Source organism: Sycon ciliatum, chromosome 1 (assembly GCF_964019385.1).
Source record: "Sycon ciliatum chromosome 1, ocSycCili1.1, whole genome shotgun sequence".
In the NCBI taxonomy this organism is placed as follows: domain Eukaryota; kingdom Metazoa; phylum Porifera; class Calcarea; order Leucosolenida; family Sycettidae; genus Sycon; species Sycon ciliatum.
Genome location: NC_088643.1, coordinates 66,586,824 through 66,600,217, shown reverse-complemented (window position 1 = coordinate 66,600,217; position 13,394 = coordinate 66,586,824). Strand labels below are relative to the sequence as shown.

Genomic DNA, 13,394 nt, shown 5'->3' with positions numbered 1-13,394 from the left:
GCGCATGCAGCCTGAGCACTTTTTTACTGCCGGTAAAAGTTTACTGCCGCAGCAGCCGGCCGCGGCAGTAAAACTTTCCCACCGGTAACGTGCCAGTAACGTCACGTGATCTAATCACCTTGGCGACTTTCCCAATCGGTCACTTTTTATCGGTAGTCCACATTTTCAACCTCCAAATTATGCCGGCATAATCATGATAATCCGCCGGTGCCTACCATGCATCCAGTACCACGGGCACAGGCACAGGACGTCTCCACGACTGGTCACACCAGGACTAGCGTAGCGCGGACATCTTGCTCGATGTATGCCGAGACCAGGGCCAAGGGAGTACATGTATGACTCCCTGGCCGAGACATACTACGTCTACATGATCATAGCAAGAGCACTGAGTCTGAAAGCCCCCATGCCATGGCCCATCAGACTCTTGATCAATTCATAGTAGTAATACCGTCACCGTGTAGTGTTGAAACGAATAATCGAATAATCGAATAATTTAGAATATTCGTGGGGTGAACGAATAATCGAATAGTCGTAGGAATTATCAGAAATCGAAAAAAAAAAAAAAAAAAAAAAAGATCTACAGTGTACCGTATTTTCCGGAGTATAGTGCGCACTTTAGATGACTGTGCTATTTTAGGCCCTAAATCGCAGGTGCGCACTATGCTCCGAATATGAAATGCATGTACATGTACTTCAATGAAGATTGAAGTGCGCACCCCCAATGAAGATTGGGGGTGCGCGTTGTTGTTGTTGTTGTTTATTTTACTTCACCAAATGAACAGGCAGAGATGCCTTCTCACCTGCGCGTGATACAAAGGTGCGCACTATACTCCGAAAAATACGGTATGCTCAGTGCTGACCCTACTGATATTTGCACTGCGTAGATCTGCTCGCAGAATTTCTTCTCAATCTCTTCTCCTCCAAGTTTTAATCTCCTATCGGTATCTTGTGTTACTTCTGTTCTTTCCATACGAGGGAAACATGGATGCAGTGAATGTGATTTTCGGTCTTTGACCACTTTCGACCAAGAGTCAAGACCCTATGCAGAGCTAGATCAGGCATTGCACACTCTGGGGGGTTATGTACTCTTGGCGGTACAGGTTAACCGGTTTTGCACCTCCACATAACAAAATCCGATAATCAGCAAAAACATTTTTAAAAAACTACTTAAAAAGTGCTGAAAAAGTGTTGAAAAATGCCATCATGCGTATGATAGAATATAGATTATTCGTTCGATGGAGGGCGAAATTATTCGATAGATTATTCGTTCGAAGAATCCGTGTTCGGTTTAAACACTATTCGATAGATTATTCGTTCGAAGAATCCGTGTTCGGTTTAGACACTAAGTAATAGTAATGCATGCCCTCTGATGTAGTAGATCTACTCTGTGGAACCGATGCCGCGCGATGGCTAATGCCAGTACAGACATGTGACACCATCCCCCTTGGGCTTGATCGGAGAAGGATATGGACTTGGCTGGGTTGGGAAAATAGCCGAATGAAGGCCCTTCTCGACCAGACAGTCCCACTGTTCTACCATTTGCGAACTCCCGTCGTCTTCCCACTAGCCGCAGAGGCATCAGCATTCTTCGACTCTAAATAAACAAACAACAACTAACTTACGACGCTTGTGCACCATCGTCACGAGAAACCGCATGTATTAGACTTGTGTTAGAGGAAGCGTGGCGCATGGAGCAGTAGTAGAGAGAGAGTAGTAGTAGTAGTAGTAGTAGAATTTATTATTTTGATAGGGAAGGCCCTACAGACGTTGCCGTCTTGTTACAGGGAACCCTAAGTGCTCTTTACAGAGCGAAACAAAAACGGATAGATGCTCAACCTGACGACACGAGACAGGCAGAGAATTCCACCTATCAGCGCCAAGGAAAGAAATGGAGAACATGCCATATCTAGTGGTAGCAGCGGGCAAAGAAAGTGAAGAGAATGATTGCCCTCTAGTGCGCCTCTCGGTGCAAGTAGCAGCCGACTGGAGGGTGAACATTGAGGAAAGAAGAGGACTTGTAAGCTGATGAATACAGCGGAAAACAAAAATAAAAAGCCTCAAGTTGAGACGAGATTCGAGGGAGTATAACTTAGCGTGCCGCAAAAGAGAGGGGGGGGGGGGGGATTGCGATTGGGTCACCCTGACTGAGTGGTGTCTTCGCTGGAGAGAATGGATTCCCCGCCGGCAAACAGACTGGCCGGGTGATGGTAGCGATCGGGGCTAGCACTGGGCACAGGTGTGGAACATTGCGGAGACACCCATATGGCCATAAAGGCAATTGTTGCACTAGTGCGAAGGACACCGTGGCACTCACACACTCACTGCTGTTGGTGAAAACCTGTCACATTATAGCATGCATCAGTAGGCATCCATCGCAGCTTCAATCCCACTCTCCCGTCCAACACACAGCTAGCTGGAGACAGCCAGCCGCCTTTTGAACATCATTACCGATGACAGATAGAATTACCTTTCCAATGATGCGGCGTAGGACTTCTCCAATGCTGATGGGTCGCACACTGCAGTTGTGCTGTAGGCTATTTTATCGAGGGGAAGGCCACAACTACTTTTTGTACTTGCACAAGAAACGCAATACATCCAGAGGTGTACCCGACCGGTAGCCGACAGTCATGGTCATGGTCGACCGCAACCCCTTCAGAACAGAGGGAGATAAAGCTACAAGAGGGGCATGGCATTATTGATAGCATGGCAAGTAGATCTACGAGACACGGTATGCGCATATTATGTAGGAGATCTATGGGCGCACGATCATCATCTATGACTATGTTGTAGTATGTAGACTACGCGTAGATCTACACTCTGGATGTTCTTCTGATCTTTGAGTTTGACCATCACCATGATCACTACGACACTAGGCACTGGCGCAGTCTGGCGGCCTGCAGTACTAGTACATGGTGCACTGTTGACCTCGTGCCGTGCAGTCGCGAGTCTAGTCGAGTCGTGGTCGTCTTTCTCGGTAAGGTCGCGGCGCGGGTCAGGTGCCAGGCAGTTTGTTTCCTGACACTTCGAAATATCGTAAGCTAGCTTCCCATGGCCCACTTCATGAATTCAGGAAGGGTTTGTTGTTTCTGACAATTATATTTTGTTGTTGGTGTTTGGTGCTGCTGCTGATATCAACACCCGGATATTCGGATGGGAGTAGATTTTCGTCGAGGCATCATCAAAATGAAGCTTTCTATGCAGGTGAGAACTTTTGTGGAAAGAAGAGAGGGACATGTTTCTGTACACAGTGGTGTAGTAATGAAAACGTCACCAAATACAAGTCGGAGGTCGGGGCCGCTCCCTTCCTCCTCTTGTGTTCTCTTGTGTGCAATTCAACGGTTACCGCAAGTCTCTGCCGAATTACGGTTACAAGCACATGTACGTGTATACACCAGCTACATTGTACATCTCGCCATTTTCGGAACCAGCGTCAAGGAATTGATGACAGTAGTCCATCAGCCAAGAACTCAGAAGTCGTCAAATTCAAGCACCCTGTTGCACTTAGAAATCGAATACTTGATTTTGGCCTCAATGGGGAGTTTAGGTACCCTGTACACCGAATCCGCAAATAAAAAGAGTAAACGACTTGCACGCTCTGCAGGGGGAAGCCGACAAAGTGACCATTTTTGGCATTTCATCGACAGCCATTGTTGTGACCTAAACCCAATCTCCAATCAGTGCCATGCGCGTTTCAGGAATGAACTCACACTCAGTTTCAGATTTTTGTGAATTACGGGAAAAATCTTGCAAATCGAGAAGATTTGCAGTGTAAACCATTGCAGTTTCCGTATTACACGTGTGCCTGGATTCAAATTACAATAAAATTGTTGTTCGCCTACTTGTAGAGTGTTGTTCCATTACACATCTCTTTCACTGTTCTATTTAAATTGAGCATCCGAATACATACCTTCAGGAAGATTACAATGAGCTAGTATTGAACATCATCCACCTTCGGGTTTCCGAAGTGTGCACCCCGAGTCATGTCAAGCAGGTTTGAAGCGTAGTTTTTACTGTTTGGCAAAAGTGATCTACGCTTCTACCCTGAATGGAATCACCCCGGGAAGGTCCTGATCCCTGGAAAAATAAGGAACGTGGAGAGCTAAAAGTAAGGAATCTGCGGCGATGGATGTTGTACATCGAGTGAATGCCCTGCAGTTCTCTTCTCCATTACGACCAACTAGCAAACGCCATGGCTCTGGATGCTGACAGCAAGCAGTTGAAATAAAGGCAAGGCTGCTTTGAACATGTTGCAACCAGGTAGTAGTACAGTTACAGTTGTACTACTATCTACCACACTCGAGATCACCCAAAGAATAAAGCGATTGAATTCAAAATCCAAAAAATTGTTGGGGATCGTCTGAAGCATATTCAAGCGAGGTACAGTCGGGCTTGATGACTGATCAAAGCCCTTGGGCTGGTCCCTTGGGCTTTGATCAGCCATCAATCCCTCTGTACCTCGCTTGTTTATCTACTTGATATCATTGTAGTTGCAAACAAGTAACTACAGCAGTACAATAGCAAGAGACCACTCTTGACAATAGTCATGTAGTTTTTTGAATTAGTTATTAATTTTGAAAATGGTGAGCATCTTCATCTTCTTCCCGGTGCGCATGTACACATATTTTTTGAATCTGTACGTGCTCCAAGCCAACTCACCTCTGCTCAAATCGACGGCGATTTATTTCGCGATTTTAGATCGATCGCCACGGAAAACCACACCAAACGTTGACAAAACTCCACGTTTTTCACTGAAGACGAATTGGATGTCCTGATAAAACGGATGGAAAACCTCGTAATGGCTGATGAAGAAGAAGAAATTTGTCGAACTTCCAAGGCGCACTGTAAAAGGAGTGCAAGAGTTTCGCCAGGGAAAGTAGGCAGGTTGGATTCAGTGATGCTTTTGCTGTCGATTGATGTCAGTTCCAGGTGTTCGATTTGTAAGTGCAACAGGGGACTCACTTTGGCACCACTGGCTGATGGACTACAGTAGCAAGAGCGTCTTTCGACGAACTGTAGGGACCATATGTGCACTCACACAATCATCTTTTGCACGGTCTATCATGCTAAAGTGAGATAACAGGCTGCTTCCACAATAGCCTGAGAAAAGAAAAGCCTTCATGCTAACATCTTGTTTTTCGACCATGAAAGGTCTATCCACAGTGGTGTACATCTTCTGCTCTTGCTGCTCACATCACTGAGCAAAAGAACCTCCTGGGTTGTCTTGCTGGACATGGCATGTCCACAGGCCTCTCGACATGGGGATTTTGGTAACCTTGAGGTGGCTGTGCCTAGCCATCCTCCCACTCCCACCCCACCCCGCAACCCTAGCTTTCTACGCGCGTATTTATGAAAATATGAATTCGCCCGCATGCACGGACATGTGTGAACGTGCGTGTCCAATGTGAGAGTGATTGCATATCGGGGCTTTGAGATTGTGATTATGACAGTGTAATACCAACCCGAAATCTCGTTTGCTTGAGATAACGGATACAGGTACACTGTTATACAGCGTATCCGCTCTCCGCTTCACATACAATTCCCGCTTCACACCACAATGCATCATTGCTTGTGAGATGTGTGTGTGTGTGTGTGTGTGTGTATGTATGTATATGTGTTTGTATGTATGTGTGTGTGTGTTCGTGTGTGTATATGTGTATATGTGTGTGTGTGTGTGTGTGTGTGTGTGTGTGTGTGTGTGTGTGTGTGTGTGTGTGTGTGTGTGTGTGTGTGTGTGTTCATAGTATGCATGTCTGTTGACCAATGGGCTACTTCTGGCACAATTTTGCTCTCTCCCCGCAGGCCTAAGGCCTTTTTACAGGGTACCCTAGGAAAGCAAGTACTGATTTACGGAATAAGTGCAACGAAGAACATAAACGGGCCTCAGCAGGGAGCGCGTTCCAGCGGTCAGGGCTGAGGAAACCAACTGAAAATAGACCATGACGAATTTTGACTTTGGGTAGAGTAAGAGATGAGGTAGTCTGAGAACGAGTGGAAGAATTAGTGTGTGTTGAATCAGAGCGGGTGTAAAAGTATTCAGCAAGAAAAACAGGAGCGAGTTGATGCAGTGCCCGATACAGTAAGATGTAGAGTTTAAACTGACACCGTACAGACAGAGGAACAATGGTGCTAGTAATGGTGCTAGTGAAGCCTATATCAGATCATCTCTGATTTTTAAACAATCCACACTAGTATCAAGTATTACCTTCACCATGGGCAGGATAAATTCAGTTGGATCACGAGACGGATACCTTGATACTACTGTATCATAATCAAGAGTACATGACTTTTTGGTTACGTACTCTTGATACTATCACTCTTTTTGGCACCTTGTCCTCGCCTCCTTGCCCACTTTTCACGTTGTGAACCCATAAGTGTGATCAGTTCCTAATCCACCCAGAGTCTGGGGATATCAGCTACAGGGGCGTACACCGCTCGCCTCTAGGAGTGGTTCCCATGCAAACTGATCAACCAACATAATTCCACACGGCTAGTGCTCTTATACGTATCCGATGGAGTTTCTGCATAAACTGCTGGATAATGTCACTGCTACGCATATTTGATTCAAAAAGACTGAACTTTGCCAAGCCATTTTTTATGGATGTTTTGTTCAGCAGGACGATTTCATGTTATGCCGTGAAACGAGTCGCTGAAGCACATCCACACGCTCAGTGTTGAGTCGGGTTATATTCTCGGGAGGACTGCGGTAAAGCTGCCCAAACTTCGAATCACCTGGAGCAAACATTACACAGGGCAAGCAGAAGCCACCATGGAACGCCGGTCAAAAGACTACCCAGGGAAACTCCTCCAACCAGGATAAATGAAAGCGGCGCTGTTTGCCACCCGTCTGGACACGCACAGGAAACGAAATCCTTCGCCTTCAGTGCAGCTAGTGGCGCACAATGATTGTCAATGACGGAAATCTTTTCCATGTATGGCAAATTTCGGAGGAATCAGGGATTCCACCGTGGAGGTACACTTTCAGAATATCCTTTCCAACACACTCCAATGTCACTGAAGTAAGTCTTGGATGATCCAGCAGCTTCCAACAACGGCCGCTCTACAGCTTCGCCGACGATTCCGTCCTCTGTGCTGCTCGTTGCAGACTCCACTTGGAAGTCAGGTGCGTCCACAATCTCATCTATCGCTTGACCTTCGTCACTGGCTACACGCTTTGCCTCCTGCTCAAAATAGCTCTGAATAGAGCGCTGGCCCTCTGGATGTCGACTCTTCATTTTTCTTTTCCACAAAGCGAAAGCGTTGTCAAAAACGTAACCAACTTTGTCGAAACAAACTGCAAAGGAAATGACTCTGAGATCGAGGAATCGCTGTAACTCGTAGATCTATGTAGAGAATTCGTTGCACCCAGTAAGTTCAGTAGATCTACGCTGTGTCACAAAAATGCCTCAGCAGCACTTTTACACCTTGCCTTGTCACCGTCCTCGGACGGTCAGGCAGACTGCAGGCGACTACGCGTATACGCCGCCTAGGCATGCATGCACGCTGGGCCTTGATCAAAACATTCTCCGTAGATCTACCCACATCGAAATTATTTTACTGGTTCCCGGGCATCCCGGGAACCGCCCTATGTACGCCCCTGAGCTAGGTGCGTCATCCGCCGGGTGGTTCAATAACAACATCCGAGTGAACACGTGTACATGCATTCACCAGTGTATGCTTGTCCACCGTCACGTGTTCTGCGCAGCTCCCTTGCCAGCAGCTTGGTGTCATCTTTGTTTGTGTTTGCATCTTGCTAGCTTTTCCTTGGCAGCACTGCCATGCTATGCTGTCTTGTATCGTCGGCGGTGGCATACTCAAGTGGAAACGTTGCATCGGCTTGCAGTGGCCCAACTCCAAGCTTCGCGAATCATGGTTCCAATTCCACTATGCCTGCAGGCATTGTTTTGGAGTTCAATAACTCTCAAGCCACTTATGTCAACGGGGAAACCTATGGAGGTGAGCGTTTCAACCTTTGTTATCTGGTAGACATTGGCAAGTTCTTTTCTGCTTGGGACTGGGTTGGGTAGAGAAGATTTTTCAGACACCGGTATGATGTTGAATTGCTGATCCAGTATTGTCATGATCGCTTGCTAAGTTTTGCTGATGAACAATCGGCACTATATAATTCATGGGTACTCCTTATCCATGCCTACTTGTATTATTTGAAATTCCGGGGAGTTTGTACCTTTTAATGTCTTTTGGAGTGATAGAGGTCCATACAGAATTCTTGTGCAGGTTCATGCATACACTAGTGTATGTTTATGATATGCACTATTGTAGAGTCTAGTGTAGACTATTATTGTTAGAGATGAAAGTTGGCACTAAGATCCCGAGTTCGAATACTCTGATTTTCTCCGATCGAATATTCGAGTATTCGAGTATTCTTCATCACCTAAAAATTGCACACCGAGGGCCTTAAAATCACATGATCCAACCCTGATCGAAGCGAGTAGCAGTCATTTTTCTCTGGTATATTGGTTGGTGGGTCATTTGGGCTCTCTCTACTCGTGAACAAATGTTCACCACACAGTCTGCACATCAATATCTGCCTACTGCTGCTCTGAAACTGCAGATATCTGTGGTAAATGCATGTACCATGTATGAACGAGTACTCTGATTTATTCCGAGTACGATTATTTTTGAAAAAACCGAGCGAGTACTCGAGTATTTGGTATAATTGTTTCAGCCCTAATTATTGTAGAGTCAGAACAATGATGTTAGTCAATAGGATGACACCAAGAGTACATAAACCAGAGTGTGCAACTCAGGGTGGTTCCTGTGGCAGCGTAATCCGTGCAGTACGTCATTTCTGACGGCATGGTAAGTCACGTGTACGGTGAAAAGTTCCGTAACCAGTCGCGGTGGTGTAGATCACTGAGTTTGTACAGATTTCGGGCATTTTCTTATACGGACATCGTGGTGAATTTACTTGACAGCGTAGTCCTCGTGTTCCCAGTCACCCAGAAAACCCCAAACCCTGAAACAGGACGTCTAAAACCATGCAAACTTGGCTGATTTCCGGGCTGTGAAACACAAACTGTGAGCTGTAAGCAAGTCGCGGCTTGGGTGACCTCATGAGGGTGACGTAGCGCATGAACTGCCCTGTTTCAGATCTGATGTGCACAGTTGCATACTCTGGTTTATGTACTACAGTAAAACCTGGTGTAAGCGACCTCTCGTTTTAGCGACCACCTGCTCTTAACGACCGTTTATCGCCCCTCCCCCCGAGACACACACATCATAGCACTGTAGAATGGGGTTGCATTTTTGTTGTTTTGCCATGTGATTATGCAATCACCATTCTGAAACGAGGGTTGCCTGCTGCTCCTCGTTGATAGTATTGAAAAAATCAAGCCCATCTGCTACTGCTAGCTGCCAGAACTGATGATGACACTGCGATCGCCACCTCCAACTGCTGAGGTGCTTCGTGCCTGTAGGCTGTGTAGCACCACCACAGCTTGGTCCGCCCTGCGTTGCCCCGGCATCGTACTCTCGTACACAGCACTAGCCCATGCTGCCGCACTCTCGCGTGGTGGCCTTCGTGAGCACGTCTTACACCATTTGCGCTTGCCACGCGCTTATACGGCCCATGCTGGGTCCTCTATTTTCTGTCTTCCTGCCCGCGGCCCACCTTACCTGGTGAGCTCTCGCGCCTTATTTCCATATAAGCATGGTGGTGTCTGTTATCGTGGGTCCGATGGCCGCCGGGGACTTCGCCTTTTCCATACGTGATATGCATTTCTCCGCCATACCGCCTCCTGTCTCTGCCTGGCACTGTACTAGTCCTTTCCCCGTACCGCCTTGTTGCAGTTTTATTTTGCATGCTCGGTTAGTATTATGCCTTGCCGCTTGGCTGAGACTTAGTACGCGCGCTGCAGCTGGAGCCCTTTCGTGCCACGAAAGGACCTGCTTCCTAATATAGAGACTAGGCAGCATGCATGAGCCCTGTCTGCAGTAATCCTTGCATCAATACTAGCACTACAACCTTTATGCAAATATGGGGTGGTCTCGCCTGTGGGCGTACTAGTGCTCATGGTGCAACCTGGGCTTTCCCTAGTACGGTTGCCCGCCATTGCATGCCAGACACCCCCATTGTTGCGCGCCTAGCCACGCGCGTGGCTTTTGCCTGCTGCTCGGTTGTCCGCGATAACTACGGTTTGCCGTACGCTGCAAACCTACATTTTCCATGCACAGACAGTTCTACACAGGCAGTGTGGGACCTGGTTCTAAAGACTTAACGACCGCTTTTCCTTGCACCGTGGGATGGTCGCTTAAATCAGGTTTTACTGTAGTACTCTTAATGACACCATTTAAGTTGCCGATGAATGCAGTGTACAATGTTGCACACACACACACACGCGCGCGCGCACGCATTTCAAGGATCGATGATCAAGGAACACTGTTCACACCTTGCCGAGGAATGCAAATGCTCAACTGGCAAGGCTAAGGTTATACAGCCAAAAAAATTCTGCGAAGATCTTCCAGTTAGTCGATCACTGAATAATTGATAAGCGTGGTTTACTGCATGTGTTAATGGCAGTATTTCAAGTATTCTGTAGGTGTAGGTGTGTGTGTGTGTGTGTGTGTGTGTGTGTGTGTGTGTGTGTGTGTGTGTGTGTGTGTGTGTATGTGTGTGTGTGTATGTGTGTGTGTGTGCGTGTGTGTGTGTGGCTATGTGTGGCTATGTGTGGCTATGTGTGTGAGCCTATGTTTGTGAGGTGGTGCATTTTTCATGTTGTTTCTGGCTACTCTTCTTTGCGCTGTTTTTATCACTCCACTGCTGTATATGATTCTTTGTGCCTGTTCGGTTTCTTCTGTTCCTCTACTCCACCTGATGTGAAGGTATCTAAAGGACGCGTTGAAATTTTTCGAAAATATTGCTTGTGAAAAGTGTGAAGCAAGTTCTTTTCTTCAAACAAAGACCTGTAGATAGGTACTACATTACAGTGCATTTCAAAACTATAGACGCGTAGGGTTTTTGAAATATTTCAAATTTGGCTGGAACTTTTTGAGAATAGTTTTCGGAATATTGCTCAGGATCGCTCCACAATTACTCTCATATAGTTTCTAAAGGATTGGATAACAGACGCCCAATTTGGAAAAATTTATGCACAAAGTGATCACAGATTTTATGTGGTATAGATGCTGGCATAACGGTTTTTGCCTAGGTACGCGTCTATAGTTTTGAAATGGACTGTAGTAGCAAGAAATTCAGTTCTAAGGTCTTGTTTCCGGATCCTCTCGACCTTTATCTGCTGGTTGCAATGTGATTGTTCTTTGCCTCTTTTTCCTTTATGCTATACAGTTACACTGAGCTGGGGTCAGATGCCGTTCAAAGGCTTTCTCTGCCAGATGCACGATGAACAAGAACGAAGCATAGCCTCCGTAAATGTGGCAGAAGCTGATATCAGCCAGGTGTTAACATGCGGAGGTGTGCCGAACGTACGTGAGCTGACTTTACCCCCCCCCCCCCCCCCTAGACCTGTTACACTGGCTTGTGTTAAGTGCTATCAATATTACTCCCCGCCCCCTCCCCGAGTGTACATTTTCCGCATCCAGGGCTGTCCGGACTGAATTTCAATTCCTGTAAAGTGAGAAACTTTCGCTAGAGATTATATGTCGCTATTTTCGCGACCATCGCACATTCGCGAATGTGAATCGCCCAAACTTCGTATCTTTTTTGACATTTGGAGTATAAGCCGCAAGTCAGATTTTGAATTTTTGGCCATCCAAATTTAATGGGTACTAGCAAGAGTAGATAAACAAGAGTGTGCAACTCGCGGATGGGTAGGCCCACGGCGGAATTTTTTGTTGACGTAATTTTTTCGACGACGCACGCGCTGCGAGTCTTTCGGAAAGTTTTCCCTCGTGGTCTTGGCCGGCTTTACACTCCAAGGTCGGTGCCCAGCACGTGCTCTCACACTGCTCTGCGGCAAAATGCGCGTTCTTCTGAAAAAAGGTGACGTCAACAAAAATTCCGGCGGGGGCGGGGGTATCTGCAGATTGTGCAGGAGAGATCCGGAGTTGCACACTCCTGTTTATCTACTCTTGGTACTAGTACATACAAGACGTTTATCAATGGTTAGCAAGTTGAGAAGCAAAACTGAAGTTCCACAAAAGTTTCTTTGTTTGTCCCTGACTCTGAACTGACAACATAGAAGCATCATACAGCTGCAATGATAGATTTCTGTGCAGGAAAAGTACATCAAACGTACATGTAGTCGAATGACACCATACATGCATTTTATTCATGGCATGCCGGTATCATTGGTTGATTCATGGCCAAATATTCGGAGCCTAAGCCGCAGGAGCGATTTTTGAGTTTTCTTAGGCGTTTCAAAAGTGCGGCTACCACCCCGGAAAATACGGTAAATCCAGGCCGTTTGACTCCACTTGCAACAGTACATTGTACGGTTTGAACCACATTTTAGGTACCTTTTCTGGATCCTTTTTCAAATTCCAAATTTCGCGGCACTGCACCCTGCACGATAAAATCACCACATTCACCAAATACGGGTGCTCACCGGAGCTCATCTTTTTATGAATGGAATATTATACTATCCAAGGTACCGTATTTCCCGGAGTATAAGCCGCACCTAGATTTTTGCCACTGAACACAGACATCTACCCTGTATAAGCGGTGTATAAGCCGCATCCCTCTTTTCTTGCGCAAACTGACGGCTTCGGTTTTACTTTTCGCATCTCGTAGCTGCTACGTTTCGACGGTGCCATGATTCAGCTTTGAAAGTCAGATGAAAAAGGGAACAACCTTGAGCAAGAGAGAAAGTGACGGGTAACAGTTATCAAAAATGCTCTTTCACTGATCCAATGTGCAGTGTCCGTGCGCATGCGCCAAGTTGCGTCGTCGCAGTGCGGAGTTGCATTTTTGCCAGTTATGTGACCTACAGCACGGTACTGCGCTCACGCTTCAGTTGACCATCATAGTGTAAGCCACACCGACTTTTTTTGGGTGTGAATCACGCGTGTTCAAAGTGCGGCTTAAACTCCGGAAAGTACAGTCCTTTTCGTTTGCGCCGTAATGGCTACAATGAAATACCGTGTTTCCAGAGTAGTATTGACCAAAAGGGTACCCATTCCACCCATCTAAAATTGCCCAAACATGATACTCGAAGAAAACGCCCTGATTTAAAAAAACTTTAATGACCATTTTCAATTTTTAACTTAAAGTACGCTTCTCACATATGAGGCAACTGGCTAGAATCCCGCACTTATTCGACCTGCAGTGAACTTGGCCATCATAAGTTAGTTCATACCCACGTCCATTGCTTACCCTTAGTTAAAGATAAAACAGCAATGAAGGCAATAATTATGTCGATGCAGCCTTGATTGTGACCTGTTCTCTGGTCGACTTTTTGTCGTGTTCATGTTGCTACTGT

The 13,394-nt window shown here is 46.3% G+C and overlaps 1 protein-coding gene across 2 annotated transcripts in view; it reads left to right on the top strand.

Moving 5' to 3' along the window:
• Positions 1 to 2,922: 2,922 nt before the first annotated feature.
• The window catches only part of LOC135804976 (ferric-chelate reductase 1-like), a 32,858-nt gene continuing 22,386 nt past the window's right edge, over positions 2,923 to 13,394 (top strand). The window contains exons 1-4 of one of the 2 annotated variants that reach the window (XM_065318957.1): positions 2,923 to 3,033; positions 3,161 to 3,201; positions 7,755 to 7,953; positions 11,303 to 11,439. In XM_065318957.1, the coding sequence (XP_065175029.1) occupies positions 3,184 to 3,201; positions 7,755 to 7,953; positions 11,303 to 11,439 (354 nt within the window). In that variant the 5' untranslated portion in view covers positions 2,923 to 3,033; positions 3,161 to 3,183. The other variant, XM_065318956.1, reaches the window with a different exon arrangement.